Source organism: Tachyglossus aculeatus, chromosome 5 (genome assembly GCF_015852505.1).
Source record: "Tachyglossus aculeatus isolate mTacAcu1 chromosome 5, mTacAcu1.pri, whole genome shotgun sequence".
NCBI lineage: Eukaryota > Metazoa > Chordata > Mammalia > Monotremata > Tachyglossidae > Tachyglossus > Tachyglossus aculeatus.
Window position 1 is genome coordinate 51916416 of NC_052070.1, and position 21990 is coordinate 51938405.

Below are 21990 nucleotides of genomic sequence, written 5' to 3' on the forward strand. Positions count from 1 at the left end.
TTCACTCCAACCAAACTGCTACCATGTTAATACAATCACTTATCTATCCTGCCTTGATTACTGTATCAGCCTCCTTGTTGACCTCCCAGCCTCCTGTCTCTCCCCACTCCAGTCCATACTTCACTCTGTTGACCAGATCATTTTTCTACAAAAACGTTCAGGCCATGTTTCCCCACTCCTCAAGAACCTCTAGTGGTTTCCCATCCACCTCCGCATCAAACAGAAACTTCTCACCATCAGTTTTAAAGCACTTAATCCCCTTGCCCACTCGTAACGCATCTTGCTACTCTCCTACTACAGCCCTGTTTGCAGACTTGGCTCTTCTAACTGTGCCTCGATCTCATCTATCTAACCTCCTACCCCTCACCCACATCCTGCCTCTGGCCTGGAACACCCTCCCTCCTCACATCCAACAGACAATTACTCTCCCCTTCCAAAGCCTTATTGAAGGCATAGCTCTTCCAAGAGTCCTTCCCAGACTAAGCCCCTCCTTTCCTCTTCTCCCACTCCCTTCTGCATCACCCTGACTTGCTCCCTTTGTTCTTCCCCTGTTGCAGCCCCACAGCACTCATGTACAAATCTGTAATTTATTTATATTAATACCTGTCACCCCCTCTAGACAGTAAGCTGGCTGTGGGCAGGAATATGATTGTTAGATTGTTATACTGTACTCTCCCAAGCACTTAGTACAGTGCTCTGCACGCAGTAAGTGCTCAGTAAATATGACTGACTGACTAATTCAGTAGGTGGACTATAAATACCACTGATTGATTCATTGGCAATGTTGGTATCGGGGACTCTCTCGGGATTTAATAATTGTGACATTTGTTAAACGCTTACTATGTGCCAAACACTATACTACAATGGTGGGTAAATACGAGATAATCAGGTTGCTTCGTGTGGGTACTAAATTTCATGTGCTTGATCTCTGTCTTTCTTAGAGATCATGGAATGCCACAGAAACAGTTCAAATGCTGTTGCTGTGGGTCCCATCTATCCTCTATAAATTCAAATATTACAGCCTCAATTTATTGAGCACCTTCTGCGTAGAGCACTATAGTAAGCCTTGGGAGAGTAAAACACAACAATAAAACAGCCCTTCGGGCCCACAAGGATCTTATAATCTAGAAGGAAGCAGAGGTATTCTAAATTCACAGATTGAGAAATCTAACTAGCTATGTTTGCTAGAATCCAGCTTGCCTCCAAAACAGACAAATGCTGTCCTCACTGTGTGGTTTAGGTTTATTGAAAGCCCACCCAAACACAAACAGCCTCATTCACAAACTATTCAATATTTACCAGAAGAACTAAACATGTGATTCCGAAATTATTAGCCTCACCCCACAGAGAACAGTTCACTGTTTTCAATCCCTACTCTTGCAGCACATAGCAGCAAAAACTCAAACTTATGCCTCACCCTTATTTTGAAAAGAAGATTTTTAGCCAGGAGAGGCTGTCCTGAAAGATTCCCCCCCACACCCCTGAAACAGATACATTCAAATCATGTTAAGAATAACAGGGCTCTCTGCAGAGGAAAGAAAGAAAAAAGAAAACCAAATGCAGCTGCAGGCCTGTAACTTTAAACCTGGGCTGAGATCATATTTTTAGTGCTGACCAAACATAGTGAGGAGGGCGGTGCTTTGCTCCTCTCTCTGGGACCACCTTACTCGTCAATCTCCTCCCCCGCCCTCCTCCAAGCCAAAAATGTTGACTCTGCTCAGTAACTTTTCTTTAGCACTGTAGTTATCACACCGGGGGGGACCTGTTCTTCTCACTGCAGCATCTGAATGAAAATTTAGGACCCTCAGCCTGCTTGAAGCCCCATTTTTCTCCTCCCATCTATTTGAACTCTTCAGAATCTGGAGTATTCTGATCCCAAGGCGGGGCATATTTAATTTCCCGAAGGAAGAAAAAAAGATGTTTAAAATTCAGTTCCTGCTCTTCATTTTAGGGAGCATTCCTCTCTGGGCACTCGCCGATGAAGGTAAGAGAATGCTTCTGAATCAAGGAACTTTCTTTATAGAATTGTCCGCCGTAGCTTGCGGAATAATTGTTGTAATTATTTTGCCCATTACTCAACTCTCTGAATTCGAGCTGAGGAACTGTTTTGAGCTTCGTGAGCCTTTAAGGTCTTGAGGAGTCAGCTGGGGGAGGCTGAAATCAGTGAGATCAGTGTGACTATTGAATAGTTTTCAAACAGACAAAGGAGTCAGAGAAGAGGAGCCTGCTGAGAGCAAGACCGTTCCCAAGTTTGCCCTGGAGGCTCCCTTGGGTATGCTCTTAACCTCTCTCCTGTTCCCTCCCTTTCAGGTCGGGCTTGATTGATAATCGGAAAGAGCCCATCCAGCAGCACACTCTGAGGAGAGAATCGGTCTCACAGAATTGCTGCTGCTTCGGCCTAGGTTTCGATTGACACTGGGTTGCCTTCAGCACCAAGTAACGTGTTGAAACAAGTGTAGGTGTTCATCCTCCTGTGCCGAAAGCAGTTCTTTCTCTGTGTTTTTGTGGGTGTAAAATGTGCCCTACATCCCGAGGAGAGATCTGAGAGGGTCCCAAGGGAAGAAGACAGATTCTCTGGTTTGTCAAAGAAAGAGAACAAGCTATGTGGCCTAGTTGCTAGAACACAGGCCTGGAAGTCAGAAGGACTTGGGTTCTAATCCCGGCTCTACCACTTGTCTACTGTGTGACCTTGGGCAAATCACTTCACTATTCTGTGCTTCAGTTAACTCATCTGTAAAATCGTGATTAAGACTGTGAGCCCCATTTGGGGCATGGATGCTGTCCAACCTGATTAGCTTTTATCCACCCCAGAGCTTAGTACAGTTCTTGGCACATAGTGAGTGCTTAACAAATGCCATGAAAAAAAGTGGAACTGGGAGTAGATTATAAGCATCTTGAGGACAGGGTCCGTGCCTTATTCTTGTTCTGAGCTCCCCCCTCCCTGGCAGTAGGGCCAGTTAAAGATTACTTTAGGCCCAAAGCAGTGAAAATTTGGGGATGCTTCCACCTTGGCCAAATGTAACCCCTCTCTTCGACCACCAGATTCTGTCCATTCTGCTTCCATGTGCTTCTGTGTCCAGTAGTACTGGAGCTCAGTATTTTGAGCCCAGGGCAATGGGTGGGGCAGAGACTGAGGTGACTGCAGTGTTCTCCTCCATCTTCCTCATTCTTGTGGGAGCATTTGGGCTTAGGACCAGTCAATTGGTCAATCGTATTTATTGAGTGCTTACTGTGTGCAGAGCATTGTACTAAGCGCTTGGGAGAGTACAATATAAAAATGAAAAAGACACATTCCCTGCCCACAATGAGTTTACAGTCTAGTGGGTGAGACAAGCATTTATATTAATAAATAAAATTACAGATATGAACATAAGTTCTGTGGGGCTGGGAGAGGGGATGAATAAAGGGAGCAATTGAATGCCACACAGAAGGGAGTGGGGGGCGAGGAAAAGAAGACTTAGTCAGGGAAGGCCTTTTGGAGGAGATGTGCCTTCAATAAGGATTCGAAGGAAGGGAGAGTAATTGTCTGTCGGATATGAAGAGGTAGGGCATTCCAGGCCGGATGCAGGATGTGGACGAGAGATCGGCGGCGAGATTCACGAGATCGAGGTACAAGGAGAAGGTTGGAATTAGAGGAGCAAAATGTGCGGGCTGTGTTATAGTAAGTGAGGAACAAAGTTGGGTAAGGGTAGGCAAGGTGGCTGAGTACTTTAAAGCCAATGGTAAGGAGTTTTTGTTGGATGCGGAGGTGGATGGGCAAACACTGGTAGTTCAAATCCCGGCTCCACCAACTGTCAGCTATGTGACTTTGGGCAAGTCACTTAACCTCTCTGTGCCTCAGTTACCTCATCTGTAAAATGGGGATTAAAACTGTGAACTCCCCATGGGACAACCTGATCACCTTATAACCTCCCTGGCACTTAGAACAGTGCTTTGCACATAGTAAGTGCCTAACAAATACCATCATTATCATTATTATTATTATTACTATGAGGAGTGGGGAAATGTAGCCTGAATGCTTTTATAGAAAAACGATCTGGGCAGCAGAATGACGTATGGACTGGAATGGGGAGAGACAGGAGGCAGAGAGGTCAGCAAGAAGGCTGATACAGAAATAAAGTGTGATAGGATAAATGCTTGGATTAACATGGTAGCAATTTAGATGGAGAGGAAAGAGTGGATTTTAGTAATGTTGTGACCATTTCTTCTACTACTCAATGGCTAAAGTGGTCAGCCCTCTGTCACAGTGCCGTGGCGCCGGCACCCAAGAGAGCTGCCAACTAATTTCTGTGTCCATCCTGATTATTTTGCATGTACCCCAGTGCCAAGTACAGTGCTTGACACTTAGTGTTTAGCAAATACTGTAGTTTATGTGGGGAAGCAGCGTGGCTCAGTGGAAAGAGCATGGGATTTGGAGTCAGAGGTCGTGGGTTCAAATTCCGGCTCTGCCACTTGTAAGCTGTGTGACTTTGGGCAAGTCACTTAACTTCTCTGGGCCTCAGTTCCCTTATCTGTAAAATGGGGATGAAGACTGTGAGCCCCACGTGGGACAACCTGATTACCTTGTATCTACCCCAGCACTTAGAACAATGCTTGGCACATAGTAAGTGCTTAACAAATACTAACATTATTATTATTATTATTATTATTAAGGGGCCAAAATAGAGAGTGGTGTTCATGGGAGAGAGTGGAGACAAAGTGAAATAAAACACTGAGATCATGCCCATTATTAGTGTCATTATCAATGGTACTTAGCACTTACGTGTAGAACTCTGTACTAAGCACTTGGGAAACTACAATACAACAGAGTTGGCAGTCATATTCCCTGCCCATAACGAGCTTACAGTTTTGACAGGGAGGCAGGTGTTAATACATAATTTATAATATACTTACAAAATGAGATCCTGAGGGGAAAAAAGATGGATTTAGGGTAGGGAGGGCTGATTTATCCATATTAATTCAAAGTAAACCATCAACTCTTATTATATATGCATATTTTGGAGAATAATAATAATAATAATAATGTTCATATTTGTTAAGGACTTACTATGTGCCAAGCACTGTTCTAAGTGCTGGGGTAGATACAAGGTAATCAGGTTATCCCACGTGGGGCTCACATTCTTCATCCCCATTTTACAGATGAGGGAATTGAGGCCCAGAGAAGTGAAGTGACTTGCCCAAGGTCAGAGCTGAAAAGTGGCGGAGCCGGGATTAGAACCCATGACCTCTGGCTCCCAAGCCCACACTCCTTCCACTGAGCCATGCTGCTTCTCAGCATGAAGCAGCATGGTGTAGTGAATAGAGTTTGGGCCTGGGAGGTAGAAGGTCTTGGGTTCTAATCCTGGTTCTGCCACTTGTCTACTGTGTGACCATGGGCAAGTCACTTCACTTCTCTGTGCCTTAGTTACCTCATCTGTAAAATGGGGATTGAGACTGTGAGCCCCATCTGGGACAGGGACTGTGTCCAACCTGATTTGCTTGTATCCACCCCAGCACTTAGAACAGTGCCTGGCACATAGTAAGCACATAACAAATACCATATTCTTATATTTTTTGGTGGGGAAAAAAAGTTCTATGCTTACTTAATTCTTATGGATCCTTAAGTTCACTGTGGGCAGGGAATGTGTCTGTTTTTTGTTCTATTGTACTCTCCCAAATGCTTAGTATGGTGCTTTGCATACAGTAAGCGCTCAATAAATATGATTGAATGAATGAATGAATGAAAGAATGAGATAATCATCTAACATTGTACTGCAGTTGGTCTGGAAAGTCACCATTTCTGGATGTTCTTGGGCGATGTTTCTTTCACCACCTGTAAAATGATTAAGTTGTTTATTCCAGGGGAAGAGAGACAACTCTTCTCCTCCAGACTACAGTCTTCCAAAGCCTCCAGCCAGAGAGAGTAACGAACCCTGCATAGGAGTGGAGTTCAGGCTCTAGAATAGATTTCTGTAATTCTTCCCAGAGATAAAAAAAAAATACAAGTTATATGGAGCTTAAGGAAATTATATATGCAGCACAACAATATATTCTGTTTCTGTTCAGCTCAAAGAGACTTTGACCAACTCTTTTTATAGAACCCACATAACTGGTATTGAAAACCCTATTTTTAGGGGCTTTCTTTCCACTGGGACATTCCCTGTTCTGGATTTCAATTATATTTCTTTTTTGGAGGCAAAATGTGCAAATTATGCAGTTCTGTGCTTTCCAATAAAAGGGGTGTGGGTGGCGACCAAATTAAACTACACTCTCAGTGCATCCAAGGAAACAAGGTAACATGTTATATCCTCTTTCTAACTAGGGAAACCATTATCTGTAATTATCTTAAGCCTTTTACAGGATGTCAGAATTAAGGCTGAAAGAGTTTTGTTTTCAAAAGTATCCCCTACAACATCAGACTGCCAAAGAAAGAAGTGAAGAGATGGCTGGTGAGATGTTTTCTGCAAGGGAGTTTGCTTTGAGGAGAGCAGTTTTTATTGTGGAACATAGGCAACTTGAATATGAGTGGAGAGTTTAACTTAATAGCACTTTTGTTGGCTTTGAAGAGCTGAGTTGCTATCATTAAAGCAATGCATTTTACTATTACTTTAAAAGTAATTCTAGAGCTTGTACAGCCACTCTTAAATCTAGTCCAATGTATCTACCGTCTGAATATTAGTGAGTTAAGAGGATCAGTCATCTCTGCATTTGTCATTTTCTCAAAATACTCAAGCCACTGCTCAGCATCCTGAGTTTAAGTGCAAGAAGAGACAGAAGTGAAAACAGCCCCTGGAGTTGCAAACAACACAGGCCAGTGTTTGGGTGTGTCTGATTAGGGAGGGACTGTGGGTCCCATTTTAGCCTTAGCAACCACATGTTGCACTCTTATGCTAGCAGTTCTATCTGTGGTGACTTCTTGGAGTGAAAGACAGCTATCGGTCTATATCTAGGAGTGAGCAAGCTACGCTAAGCAATCAGAAGGAACTGAATAAGCTTATATTCAAGAAACCAAAGAGAACGTCATTAACAAATGCTGCAGGCCCCTACTTGAATACTCATGCACTTACGTCTGCTTTTCTGATGTGCATCCATCCAAGGATTAATCATTTCCCCAAATAAGATTGGTTGGTTCCTTTCTGCCGGCGGAGCATTGATTCCTACCTGGAGCCCATCCAAGATGACCATCTTTCTGGGTAAACTGGGAGGGCAGGGCAGGGCCAGAGTGGGGCAAGGGACAAAGAGAAGGCCAAAAAGAAAGGGGGAGAGGGAGGGGGCAGACAACTGTGGAGAAAGGAGAGAGAGAGAGAGAGAGAGAGAGAGAGGTGGAGGAGGGGAAAAGGCGTGATTCCTTGAATCACAGTTGCTGCACCAATCCTCATTCTTTACCATGATTTGCTGCCTCTCCCCAGCTTCAAAGCCTTATTGAAGGCACATCTACTCCAAGAGGCCTTCCCAGACTAGGCCTCCCTTTTCCTCATCTCCCACTCCCTTCTGTGCCACCCTTACTTGCTCCCTTTTTCCATCCCCTCTGCGAGCCCCACAACACTTATGTACATATCTGTAATTTATTTATATGTATTAATGTTTGTCTCCCCATCTACACTGTAAACTTATTGTGGGTGGGGAATGTGTCTGGTATATTGTTATACTGTACTCTCCCACGAGCTTAGTACAGTGCTCTGCATATGGTAAATGATCAATAAATATTATTGACTGACTGACTGAATGACTCCAGTGGCAACCCAGGGGAGAGAAGTGATGGCAACCTGTAAGCACCTTCATGGCAGGGCAGAGGTGGGATCAGGGTTGCTTTTAGAAGTACCAAAATCTAGACAGGCCTGTGTATATCTTTGAGGCTCCTCTCCTCACCCTGTCCAGAGCAGGTCATAGTAGGTAGACTACGGGCCTGGGAGTCAGAAGGACCTGGGTTCTAATCCCAGCTCTGCCTCTCGTCTGATTTGTGCTCTCGCATGAGTCACTTCACTTCTCTTGGCCTCAGTTACCTCATCTGTAAAATAGGGATTAAGACTGTGAGCCTCATGTGGGACAGGGACTGTGTCCAACCCAATTTGCTTGTGTCCACCTCATTGCTTAGTACAGTGCTTGGCACATAGTAAGTGCTTAACAAATGCTATTAGTATTATTATTATTAGCATGGAAACAACACCCCAGGATATAAGTAAAATGTGACTAAAATGGCAGCATGGGGCAGAAACTTAGAGCATTTCTTTTTGCAAGGAAAGGATACCCTTATCTCCTCTGATTGCTCCAGGGATAAAAATCACATTCTCTTCCCAGGTCTTTGGGAGTGGGGTTTCTTAGAGGCAGAACTCAGAGCAGCACTGGACACTTAAAACCAAATTACTTGAAATAGAGGCATCCGGGACCATTTATCCAAACGAGACAGAGGAAAGACCCATTGAAAACCAAACTTTCCAGGGTAAACCTGAATGACTGACCACACTAGTTCTGAGGGCTGAGGAGACTGTTTGCAAAATGGAACATCAGATGTTTGTGTGGATAACTTTTCTAGAAAGCAGAGGCATAAAACTTCACGGAAAAAATATTACTTACCCAACCCACCCCCGCACCCTGATCTCCTGGGTTTTGGGAAAACGGTGGACCTGAACGCTGAATTCCACAGGTTTATCTCAAGATGCTTGCCATAGTTTTACTCTCCAGCCCCCACATTCTTCAGACAGCCAGTAGTGGAAATGGTGCCAGTCATCGAGATTTCTTCCAGACAGTCCAAGTTGTCAGCTCGTCTTACCCTCACTCTGGTACTGATATAGAACCAGCTGCTTTTCTGTCTGGCTTTGTTTGTTTGTTTTTTGTTTTGGTACTTAGCCTCCCCCTACTGTGATTCAGATGTTGTGCCAGTCTTTATACTCACCTTGGAGGAGAATGCAGAGACTCTAGAGCCAGCAGAGGTTTGAGTAGTCTCCCCAGTGCCTTGCTGGACGATCATGGGAAATTGTTGGATTTCAGAAAATGGCACTTGAGACATCATAGCATTACACTGCATGCCTAGCGTTATGTATTTTAATAATAATAATAATAATTGTGGTATTTGATAAGCGCTTACTTTGTGTCAAGCACTGTTCATTCATTCATTCAATCATATTTGAGTACTTACTATGTGCAAAGCACTGTACTAAGTGCTTGGAAGAGTACAATACAACAGACACATTCCCTGCCCGCAACGAGCTGATACAAGGTAATCAGATTGGACACAACATGGGGCTTACAGTCTTAATCCCCATTTTACAGATGAGGGAACTGAGGCACAGAGAAGTGAAGTGACTTGCCCAAGGTCACACAGAAGATATGTGGAAGAGCTGGGGTTAAAACCCACATCCTCTGAGTCTCAGGCCTGTGCTTTTTCCACGAGGCCGGGCTGCTGTCTCCCAGTGTGGCTTCATGTGCATCTCCTTGTCCCTGTTCAGTGGATGCCATAATATACTCTCCTCTAACATGAGGGGTGCATTCCTGTAGTATTCACCTGGGCCTGATGCCATGTATATGTCCACAAACCCTTTCTCCTGAAACTGTGTTGTGCTATATACAAACAGGCTTGCATTGTTGCGTGGACCGTCACTCATTTTGCCTCACATTCCAGGCAAAACTCATAATGAAAACGCATGTTTTGGCAGATCTGAGTGTCTTGTTGGGGTAAGAGGATGGGAGAAGGAGGTAGGAACACCCAAGAAGCTAATATAACAGTAATGGAATCAAGGGTCACAGCACAAATCCATGATTATTCTTTGGCCTATTAGAAAGAGCACTGGAATGGGAGTCAGAGGACCCGGATTTTAATCCTGGCTCCGCTAATTGCCTGCTGTGTGGCCTTGGGCAAGTCACTTAGCTTTGCAGTGACTCAAGTATTTCATCTGTAAAATGGGGATTGAATAGCTTTTCTCCCTCCCCCTTAGACTGTGAGCAGCATGTGAGACAGGGACTTTGTCCAATTTGGTTGACTTATCGCAGTGCTTGGAACAGTGCTTGGCACATAGTAAGTGCATAGCAAATACCATTCTAAAAAATGAACCAAACCCCAAAATTTTGGATGGTGAGAAAAATAGTTTTTCATTCATATATCAATCAGTCAATGGTACTGTAAGCTCACTGTGGGCAGGGAGCATGTCTACCAACTCTGTTATATTGTACTCTCCCAAGCACTTAGTATAGTGCTCTATGCACAGTAAGTGCTCAATAAGTATGATTTCTTTATTTAGCTCTTAGTGTGCGCAGAGCACTATACTGCCTCCTGTATCCTTTCTGTCCAGTTCATGTGACACTCTTCTTCCCAGCCCACTTTTCTAAAAAAACAATCAGTGCACATCTCCCCTTTTCTCACAACTTTCAATAGTTCCCCATCCATTGCCTCATCAAACAGAATCTCCTTACCATCTGCCTTAAGGCACTTAATCAGCTCTCCCCATGCTACCTTAGCTCACTGATATCCTACAGCAACCCAACCTACACACTTCACTTCTCTAACACCAACCTACTGACTATACCTCAGTCTTGTCTTTCTCACCACCGACCTCTTGTCCACACTCTCTCTCTGGCCTGGAACTCCATCCCCGTGCGTAACTGACAGAGCACTACTCTCCCCATCTTCAAAGCCCTACTAAAGTCACATCTTGTCCAAGAGGCCTTCCCTGACTAAATTTTCTTTTCCCCTATTTGCCCTCCCTTCTACATCGCTTCCCCTATTTGCCCTCCTTGCTTTATCATCTGTGCATTTGGTTCTATAATCCTAAAGCACTTTGATTTTTACTCCAGCCTTACAGCACTTTTATCCATTTTTTTTCTGTTTTTTAAGCGCTTGCTATATGTCAAGTACTTTTCTAAGCACTGGGGTAGATACAAGTTAATGAGGTTGGACACAGTCCCTGTTCCACCTGGAGCCCGTAGTCTAAGTAAGAGGGAGAATAGGGCAACTGAGGAACAGAGAAGTTAACTTTAGGTCATACGGCAAGCAGTTGGCAGAGCCAGGATTACAACCCAAGTCTCCTGACTCCCAGGACCATGCTCTTTCCATTAGGCCATGCTGTTTCTCATCCAACTGAAATTTATTTTAATGTCTTTCCCCACCACCCCATTATATAAGGTCCTTGTAGACAGAATTTCATGCCTATCTATTGTATTGTACTCTCCCAAGTGCTTAGTACAGTGCTTTGCACACAGTAAGCACTCAATATATACCCCTGGTTGGCTGATTGATCGGTTGATTTATTGATACTGTATACTTTAGAAAGTATAATACTAGTTGGTGGGCATGATACCTGCCCACAGGGAGCTTAGAGTCTAGAGATGGAGACAGGTATTAAAATAAATGTAGATGGGGGAAATAACAGAGTAGAAAAATATGCACATAAGTGCTGTGGGGCTGGGGGTGAGGTATGTATAATAATAATAATACTGATAATAATAATAATAATAATAATTGTGATATTTGTTAAGCGCTTATTGGGTGCCAGGCACTGTAATAATTGCTGGGGTGGATACAAGCAAATCTGGTTGACACAGTCCATGTCCCACATGGGACTCACAGTCTCAATCCCCATTTTACAGATGAGGGAACTGAGGCCCAGAGAAGTGAAGTGACTTGCCCAAGGTCACACAGCAGACATGTGGAGGATCCGGGATTAGAACCCATGACCTTCTGATTCCCATGCCCTTGCTCTATCATTACATCATGCTGCAAAGTGCTTAAGAGGTACACACCCAGGTGCATATGGGATGCAGAAAGGATGGTCGCCTTTGGGAAAAAAGGCCCCGCAGAAAGTCTGGGTTGCAAGAGATCATCAGGGCCCAAGCATAAGTATGGTCCAGAGAGGCTCCTGGCCCCACTGTTGGAACAAACTACCAACATTTCTGTCTCCTAAAAGCAATGGTGAAGAGGGAGCTGTGTGCCCAGTACCCAGGTGCTGAACTCTCACTGCAAATTTATAATGGCAGGAAGTTTGGCTTGACTGGCTGGTTTGCATCGAGCCTGTACCTGGCCATTGGATGCAACAAGGCAGAAGAAGTTAAGTGACTTGCCCAAGGGCCCCCAGCTGACAAGTGGTGGAGCCAGATCAGAACCCAGGCCCTCTGACTTGTAGGCCCATGGTAGCCAGATCAGAACCCAGGCCCTCTGACTTGTAGGCCCATGGTCTTTTCCATGGACCATGCTATTTCCCCACAGACTGCAATCAAAACCCTTGGAGTGATCTAGGTGATGTCCCCAAGTCTTCATGTCCAAAGGTCAGAGGGTCCTTCTTTAGGCCAAATGCTCCTGGAGGACCCCAGAAGGCTTGGGCATTTTCAGCTCCCTGCTCCATCCCCCCACCCCCAAGGTCCTGACCATATTTTGCAGGGGAATCCTGGTTCCATTTGGATCTCACAAGGTGCCCTGAAGGTAAGTGGTAACCCTAAAGGACCCCAGAAACAGTTGAGCTCCTGCAGGTTCTTCAGACTGGAAATAGTGTGACTCAGGGCAAGATAATAATAATAATAATATAATAATAATAATAATAGCATTTATTAAGCACTTACTATGTGCAAAGCACTGTTCTAAGCGCTGGGGAGGTTACAAGGTGATCAGGTTGTCCCACGGGGGTGCTCACAGTCTTCAACCCCATTTTACAGATGAGGGAACTGAGGCACAAAGAAGTGAAGTGACTTGCCCAAAGTCACACAGCTGACAATTGGCAGAGCTGGGATTTGAACCCATGACCTCTAATTCCAAAGCCTGTGCTCTTTCCACTGAGCCACGCTGCTTCCACACCCCACCCAATATCTTCCACCCCCACCCCCACCCAATATCCCTCCTTTGGGGGTGGATGGGGTGACATGGACCTAACCCATAAAATTATCAGTAGTGCCATTACTGGGTCACACCAATGTGCCATACAGCCCAGTATTCTGTTTCCAACAATGGCAACAAAAGATCAGTGGTGTTTATTGAGCACTTACTGAAGTAAGGTACTAAGGACTTGGAAGAATAAGCTCATCTCTAGACTGTAAACTCATCTCTAGACTGTAAGCTCATTGTGGACAGGGAATGTGTCTGTTAATTGTTGTATTGTACTCTCCCAGGCAATTAGTACATTGCTCTGCACGCAGTAAGCACTCAGTAAATACAACTGAATGAATGAACAGAATAGGTAGACGGGATCCCTGTCCTCAAGGAGCTTACTCTTGTGGGGAACCACAGGATGGTTACTCTTCTTGATATCCGTTCTCATAGTTAGAAATTGATCTTATAATACGCTTAACTCTTCCTTCTCCATCCCTAACTTTCCAAGGCAGCCTCAACTGACTAGAGGTTCAGATAGCTCTCCTAACTTTGCAGTGTTGTAAACTAGGCCTACAGGCGACCATAGCCTCCCCCCTGTTGTATTTCATCGGGATGGATGCTTCCCTCTCCTGATAAAGTTAAATGCAGTCATAAAAGGAAGTGACAAATGAAAACAATCCAACTGTAGTTCAAATGGCTTCCAAAGTGGGTGCTGAAATAGGCTAAAGATATACAGGGTTAGACAATGGAGTCATTTTCTCCTAATTATACTCAGGTTATTCTCAGTCCTCGCATATCTTGCTAGATTAGGAGAAGAACATTATAGGAATAAAAACAGCAGCCCGTATGTCCTAAACTCTCAAAGGAGCTTTTCATTTCTTTGCAAGCATCTATGTTCGAATTTCAGTTGACTGGGGACTTGTGGATGCTTCATACTCTGCAGTCTTATTCGGGAGCATTACCAGTAGGACGGTAATTGCCTATCTTTATAACTGAGGCTTTGTCTAGGCCCGGCTCACCTCAGAGTAATCTGACTGGCCCAGAGATAGCTCTTGGGAGGCAACTGGTCAAGAGTACTTCTGCTCAGGAGGGGTTGGAGCTGGGGTGACAGCCAGAGCCTAGGCAAGAGGAAAGGAGGAGTCAGATCAGAACAGAAGAGAAAGAGAAGAACAAAAAGACAAGAATTCAGGAGGGCCAGGGCTGGGAGCCTGGAATCATCAGGACTTCTAGAAGAAAGAAATAATGATAATAATAATAATTGTGGTATTTGTTAAGCGCTTACTATGTGCCAAGCACTTAACTAAGCACTGAGGTAGATACAAGCAAATCGGGTTGGAAACAGTTCCTTTCCCACATGGGGCTCACAGTCTCAATCCACACTTTACAGATGAGGAACTGAGGCACAGAAAAATGAAGTGACTTGCTTAAGGTCACATAGCAGACTAGTGGCGGAGCCAGGATTAGAACCCATGACCTTCTGACTCCCAGGCCCATGCTCTATCCACTATGGCATGCTGCTTCTTGAGAGAAGAGCTCCTGGTCCTCAAGGAGCTTTCAATTTCATGCCTAAACTGGTTCTACTCTACCCCAAATATATGGACCTGGTGGCCCTGTGATCTGTTTCACTATTGCAACAAATTTGCCATCAGGGCCAAACTGCAGACATCATTGAGATCATAATGTCGATACAGTATAATGCTCTGCACACAGTAAGCACTCAATAAATATGATTGAATGATTCAGCGTTTCCTGAAGAGGGTCCTAAGGTATCACAAGACCAGGTCAGCATGGAGGTGGAGCCAGATTAATTCAGACAAAAGAATCTCTCTCAAATTCATAATCTACAGGTATTTAGGCCTAAACAGGAAATGTGTCTTTCTGCAGAATAACCTGGATCATTGTGCCCTCCTTGGTGACCTTCCAGAAAGCTGTGGAGATTCCAAGACCAGAGAGGGTTTTCTCTCCTTTAGTTCTCCCCAGCATCTGCCCAGTTCAAGGTGTTGCTGTGGCAGATGCAACTGATTTGGTCAAAAAATATCCCAGTGTTGGAAGGGTTAATAGAACAATCAATCAGTCAATCCATGGTATTCATTGAGTGCTTACTATATGCAGATCACTGTACTAAGCGCTTGGGAGAGTACAATACAACAGAATTAGCAGACACGTTCCCTGCCCATAAAAAGCTTACAGTTTAGAAAGGGATACAGACATTAATATGGTGGTATTTTTTAAGTGCTTACTATGTGCCAAGCACTGTTCTAAGTACTGGGGTAGGTACAAGTTAATCAGGTCCCAGAGGGGCTAATGGTATAGGTCGGAGGGAGAACAGGTATTGAATCCCCACTTTGCAGATGAGGGAACTGAGAGAGGAGAGAAGTTAAGTGACTTTCCAGAGGTCACACAGCAGGTAAGTGGCAGAGCAGGGATTAGAACCTGGTCCTCTAACTCCCGGGCCCAGGCTCTTTCTACTGGGCCACGGTGTTTCTCTAATATGAATAAACAAGTCATTTGAGAATATATAGTTTAAAAATATGTACACAAGTGTTCTGGGGTTGGAGGTGAGGCAAATATCGAATGTCCAAAGGTCACATATCCAAATGGAAAGATGACACAGAAGGGAGAGCGAGCCTGGAAAATGAAGGCTTAAGTGGGGAAGGCCTCTTGGAGGAGATGTGACCTCAACAATGCTTTGAAGGTAGAGTGATGGTCTGGCGTATATGAAGTGGGAGGGAGTTCCAGGCTAGAGGGGGGATGTGGCAGAGATAGATTAGGACTCAGTAACATTTTAGATAGTCCATTTTGGTGGAGGCATAGAGCTGCTGGTCACTGGCGATCCTGGTCCCCAGCAAAAGGGTTTGCCACCTGGGGAGCGGCCTTTGGCTGTCTCCTTCAAAGGGAATGTTTGAAGGTTCCCGTCCATGTCCTCATCAGGAAGACTCGCGGAACCTCCCGTAGGTAACATGAATCGGGGCCCAGGCTACCATCACAAGAGGCAGGATCAATGCCTGCCTATCCCTGTCCATTTTTAGAGTTCGGTTTAGCAACACAAACATAGTATTCTCCAACAGCTGCTTTTCATGCGTGAAAGGTTCAATAGTCCTTGTCCACACCAGCTCTTGTGCAACAGGAAGATGAAGGGTTTCCAATCTTCCCATTTCCAGGATTTATGAAGTGTCCTCAAAGCCCCAGTTGACAGACACTCTTTGGATTCATACAAAAGCATTTGACCCCAACATTTTAACTCTCTCTAACTTCTAAATGGATGACTCATTCTTTCTCTTCATCCTTTCCTATTGAGACTTCCCATCAGAAGGTCACCTGCTGACGGTTCTATTCTTTGTGTCACCTGGGATTAGATCCCCTGTCCATTTCCCAGACGATGGGTTTAGGCTTCTGTTAAACTGTGGGGAATCAACGTTTCCTGCCAATGGGTATAAAAATAGAACACTTTATTTTGGAAAATGGAATAAAACTCCAGTAGCAAATCCTCTCAAGACGAAAAATCTAAATTATGGCAGCATTTGCTTCAGAAGTTGTTTTGGCTTCAAATGGCAGCTGGATACACTGGAGTAGTGTACATGTGAAAATAAATTTGAATTTATACATTCAATCATGTTTATTGAGTGCTTACTGTAGACCACAGTTCTAAGCACTTGGGAGAGTACAGTATAACAATAAACACATTCCCTGCCCACAACGAGCTTATCTGCCGGTGCTCCTCAACATAATGCCCGAGCTGCCTCCATCCACACGATCCCAAAGGATCTGGAATTGTCCATATCCAGATGCAAATTTGCTCAACTGTCTAGATCTTCTGGAAGTTATTTCCAGCTACAGAATCTCTTTCAGCAAATTTCTAGGTGCAAATCTGAATCTGATATAAATGAGACATCTAGAAATGTGGGCCTGAATGCAATCCAGTTCGTTGCCACTGGTATCCAGATAATTATGCTACTTTAAATGTATCCTTGATGAACCCCAGAATCCCAAGTCAGCCTGTTCTCAAAGTGAATAGTTCAGCTTTTGAAAAGATCCCCAGTCATCTCTAGGCAGGCGATATATTTATAACCCCATGGCAGTTTCCCTGGGCATTTAAGGAGAACATTTTTTGTTTGGGATCTTGGTCATTGTGGTAGACCAGGTAAATGCATTCAAATTTCAACTGGATTTGGTTTCAGTGGTCCAACAGGAATGATCAATTTGGGGTTTTTTATATTTTATTAGGGTGTCTTTAACTCCTGTTGCCTGCAAATTCAAATAACCACAAATTGTTGAAAGATAACGAAACTACTGTTTTTGTGCCTAAAAGACGTTAAGCAACCTGTGAATTGACTCTATTCACCAAGTTAACTCTTGAAGTTTAGGAAGATTTCACCGTGATATCAAAGCAAGGCTCCATCCTTCATGAAGAGAGAGTTTTCAGTCTACTGGTCTGAAAGCATTGGCCCCAGTTCAGTGTAGGTGCTTTAAATAAAGCACTTTAACAGAGACCTGTAGAGAGAGCGGAGTGGGTGTGGTCTAGTGGTTAGGAGCTAGGAGGAAGGAGGCCTGTCTCTGCTTTCTTCTCTGATTCCAGACCACTTAATTACATGTACTGCATTTTATCTGGGAGCGGGCAAATTCTTCAGGCCACCAGATCACCACTACATTGAGTTTTCTGGCCTTCTTAACTGGGTTACTAAACTAAATTGCTACTGAGCCGGCGGCAGTTGAGAGTTGAGAGAACGTTTTAGCTTTAGTGGATGATAGGTAGATTTAGGGATTGAACTTTTCTTTCCCTAGCAATCACAAGATCATTCAGGTTCAAAGTCATATAAGTAACTGAAGAATAACTTCAAAATCCACTTTGAAGGGTCCCTTAAGGACCTAACATTACATGGACTGTTTCTTGTCCCCAAAGAGAACAATTCTTGTTTGCATCAGGACAAGGACTGTGTCTGACCTGATTATCATGTTTAGGACAGTGTTTGGCACATAGAAGCGCTTAAATACTATTATTATTTATCAACATCCTCCTCTTCATCATCATCATTTTCTCCACCCCATCCTTGCTCTACTGCTTCAGTTGATTTCCTGGAACTTCTTGAGCTGCTTGGCTTCCTGGGAACTGAGCAAACCTTCTCATCCCTTTAGAGCCTCCCAGAGATTCCTGGTCCCCCTCTCTACCCTGGCCAGAATGAAGGGATTCAGGGAGGCAAACCTCTTGGGAGATTGTTCATCAGTCCACCCATGAGTTCACAGGACAGAGTTGGTTTGAAGTACTCCAAGGACATCTTCTCTTGTGGTATTTCTTCTCCACTGCTTCCCACCTTGAAACAGTGGGACGCCTCACCCCAAATCATTTACTACAGATCAGGATGAGCATTGAGATGTATATCATCCACCCTCCAGGATGGCCAAGACAGTGATTCAAGAGGGTGGCTCTGGAGCCTGAATTATTAGATGCCAAACCGGTAACCAACCATCAGTAAATAACGACTTGCCATCAGATGGCTGTTTTTGGACTAACATGAGTCAAAATGATGGTCTATCCAAGAAGACCAAAAAACTACGAGAGTGGGTGGTCTGCTGTGTGGGTCTGAAAGACTGGGCTATAGGCTTGACTTGGGACTCTTTAAAATTGTTTTGTTTTCTTGCCATTCCAAACACTAATTATATTTTGTCCTTGAACTGGGCAAAACTGTTAACTTTGATCCTAAACTTACTCAAACTTGCCCTTGTCACTAAGGTACCTAATGAATGGCCCTTGTCCTCAACCAACTATGAGACCGACCGCATGGTGTGGTCAGGCATAAAGGACATAATATTGAAGAAAATATATGAAATATATCAGAAAAATATTAATATTTTTCTGGTAGTCATAATGTTATTTTTTGTGCACCCAATACACCAGTGCTTGGGAACGTGCACCAGAAAGAAGCATGAGGCTCATTCTCTCCCTACAAGAGGTTTTCACTTTGATGGTACAAATGCATATTGAGAGAGATGTCTGAAAAAGGAAACAGAATAGTTGGGTGTAGTGATGTGACTGGAAGAAATCAGAGGGGAATTTACAAATTCATCCCTCCAGTTCTTGATATCTGTGAAGGATCGTTTCTGGGCCCTTAGAGCACACTCTCTTCAAAAGTGGATTGTTTTCCTTGGATAGGTTGAGAAATATTATAGAACACCAGACAGCTTGAAAGTCATCTCCCACTGTTCGCTGACACAAATGGTTTGTTTTGAAATGATCAGAAGGCACAAAATGAGCATCCTAACACACAGCTGGCAAGACAAGAGACCGTGTTTTCATCATTTTGGATTTTTGCAAGTAAGCCACAGGATGTTAAATATTCAAAAAACTTTCCAGATTAAGCTGCCATTGCAACATCAGCATGTCCTGTTGGGGAATTTGGACTTGTAATGGGATATAGGGTAAAACTTTGAGCAGGGAATGCTCTGAGCAGGCTCTCACCCAAATGTAGCCACCAGAAAAGTCGTGAATGAACAACTAACTGCATGAGCTATGAAAAAGAACATTGATTATCGACAGAAAACATGCCCAAGAGGAACTTGTCAAAATGAAATCTTTGTGACTAATGGAGGACTAGGATCCAGAGCTTGTTGGCATCATCAGTGAGATTAAGAACATAAGGAGGGAGGAGCAGAGCATTAGAAATGGGAATTTTGAGGGCTCTGAAGCAGTATATAAGGTCCAGGTCAATGAGGTGGAAAGAAATGTTTCTCCAAGGCAGCTCTGGACCACAGGAGTCCAACAATGTCCTGATTATGAGCAGAGAGAGAAGAGGCTGGTTGTAGTGAGGGAAAAAGACCAGGGAGTATTTTAAAAACAGGAAGGGAATTGTACACCAGAAACCTGGGATGTACACAGCCCATCTGTACATAGCAGCACTTTGTGTGCAGTCAATTTAAAGGTAATTTTTGGGCTGAGGGGCAGCAATGTTTCTGGGCACTTAACATGGTTGTCTTAGAATGAGCCCAGTTCTTAGAGGCTCATGGAGTACCTGAAAATCAGAACCTCAGGGCAGTCCAAGGTAAGAGTTGTTTTTAGAAATAGATTTAAAAAAACACCCTGAAGCCTTGAGCATGGGTGTAAATGAATGCAAACCAGGGAGTAGGCATACATTCAGTATTCATTTGTGTTGTTTGAGACTTGCAGAAAGTGTAATCTTTTGTTATGCAACCAGCGTCTGAGCAATGAAAACTGAAGCAGAAAGATTATTCAAAGATTCCCATCCCAGATCATAACTGGGAACATCTCCATCCCACTTTGGGTGTAGTAGGGACAGAAGTGGAAATCCATTTCCTTTATCAAACTGCCTTCTGACATTCCATTGTTAGTCCAAGTTCGTTTTCATTGATTCACAGCTGTGTACTGGAAGCAGCTTGGAAAAGTGGTCATAGAATCCCCAACATCTGTTATCGTAGGGATGACCTTTGGTGAGGGGATGAGGGTTCTGGTTTGTTGTTGAACATTTACAGCTGGCCGTGGAGGGCACATCCCCTTCTGTGTTCTGTTTTAGAGGAAAAAGAACTGAAGGTGGAAAAGACATGCCATAGATTCCACAAGCTAGATAAAAGGTAATTTCAGGCTAAATCCCACCCTCGAATAATGGAAGTTCTTATTTAAGACAGAAAAATGGCCACAGTAACAATAGAAGGCAATATTTGGAGCCTCATCAAAGAACAAATCTTCCACAGAGCATATAGAGTAAGTGGGTGTCAGACAATGTAAATTCTCTCAGCTCGCCAATTTCCAGGTTCTGAAAAAGTCAGCGGTGACGGGAGAGATGACCTGACTTGGCCAGTTGGATGAGGAGTTGGTGAATGCCTCAGAAAGGTAGTGACTTTTTAGAAGAGTTTTGAAGGGAGACAGCGTAAGAAACAGCAGTGGCAGCGCCATTACTGAATCAGACTAATGGGCCATTTAGCCCAGTGTTCTGGCTCCAACAGTGGCAACAAGATGATTGGTTAGTCAATCTCCTTTAATATCAATCATATTTAGAGATGTACCTCCTACCATCCTTACTTTCCCCTTTACATCCACAAGTTTCCTTCTAGTAACCCATGAACATACCTAATTTTCCCATCCTTGACATAAAACCACCTGGCTTTAGAACAGAAAGTACCACCTCAAACTGTAATCTGAATTTCCATACCAGAAAGAATTTCAAAGTAGTTTATTGGAGAACCAAGAGTTTTTTTAGTAGATATTTTGGTGATATTTCAAAGTTGGAGAGAATGCTTATTCAGTAATTGGTACTGTAGGAAATTTTCAGGTAAACAATTTTTTATTTATTATTTACTGTGACTTAGGGTGGAGAAAAGTGAAGCTTGTTTCTCAGATCTTTAATTTTAATTCCTTATCTTTTAAAGACCCCTTCTTTGACTTTGCAAATACTTTACTTTACTGAGAAGCAGCATGGCCTAGTTGATACAGCACGGGCCTGGGGGTCAAAAGGACCTGGGTTCTAATCCCACCTCCACCACTTGTATGCTTTGTGACCTTGGGCAAGTCACTTTACTTCTCTGTGGCTCAGTTACCTCATCTGTAAAATGGGGACAAGACTTGAGAGCCTATTGTGGATCAGGGACTGTGTCCATCCTGATTAGCTTGTATCTACCCCAGAGCCTAATACAGTGCCTGACACAGAATAAGCACTTAACAAATGCCATTTAAAACAATCATGTCCCTGCGTCAAAGTATGGTAAATCCCTTAGAAAATCATCACCTCCCTTCAACAAGGAGGAAGGAGGGAAGGGAGTAGATAGTTTTATGAACAAATAGCCATTGAACTATTGTTTGTCAGTGGAAACCTTTACTCAGGCAGCAAGAAAAAAATCCACTATGTCTAGGAATCTTAACCCAGGCCCTCAGTTGATGGGGATGGGATTTAAGACACTAGATCCAAAGTGAAAACAAATAAAGTGACATCCTGTTACCCCAGAGAGTTTCTCCCTCCATTCTGTGTCAGAGAAGTAAGGATCAAATATTTATTAGCTGTGTTTATTGCTGGGTTGCTTGTGAGCACATTTTCAAGAGAAAGCGGGGGGAAAAATGGTATCTGGAGGCAGCAGATATGGGTTTTGACTAGCACAGCAAATAAACCCAGCCAGCTGTTATTTTAATGACTCACCAATATCTCAAAACATCCTTGCCCTTGAGGAGGTAGGAATCTCTCAAATTTTGCAATCATGCTCAGTAATGGCACTTCTAGTAC

General features: G+C 43.7%; 1 protein-coding gene across 3 annotated transcripts in view; it reads left to right on the forward strand.

Annotated features, from left to right (window-relative positions):
• Positions 1–1743: 1743 nt before the first annotated feature.
• The window catches only part of PDPN (podoplanin), a 43662-nt gene continuing 23415 nt past the window's right edge, over positions 1744–21990 (forward strand). For all 3 annotated transcript variants that reach the window (XM_038746950.1, XM_038746951.1, XM_038746952.1), the window contains exon 1: positions 1744–1984. In XM_038746950.1, coding sequence (XP_038602878.1) covers positions 1918–1984 — 67 coding nt within the window. In that variant the 5' untranslated portion in view covers positions 1744–1917. The remainder of the gene's footprint in view (positions 1985–21990) is intronic.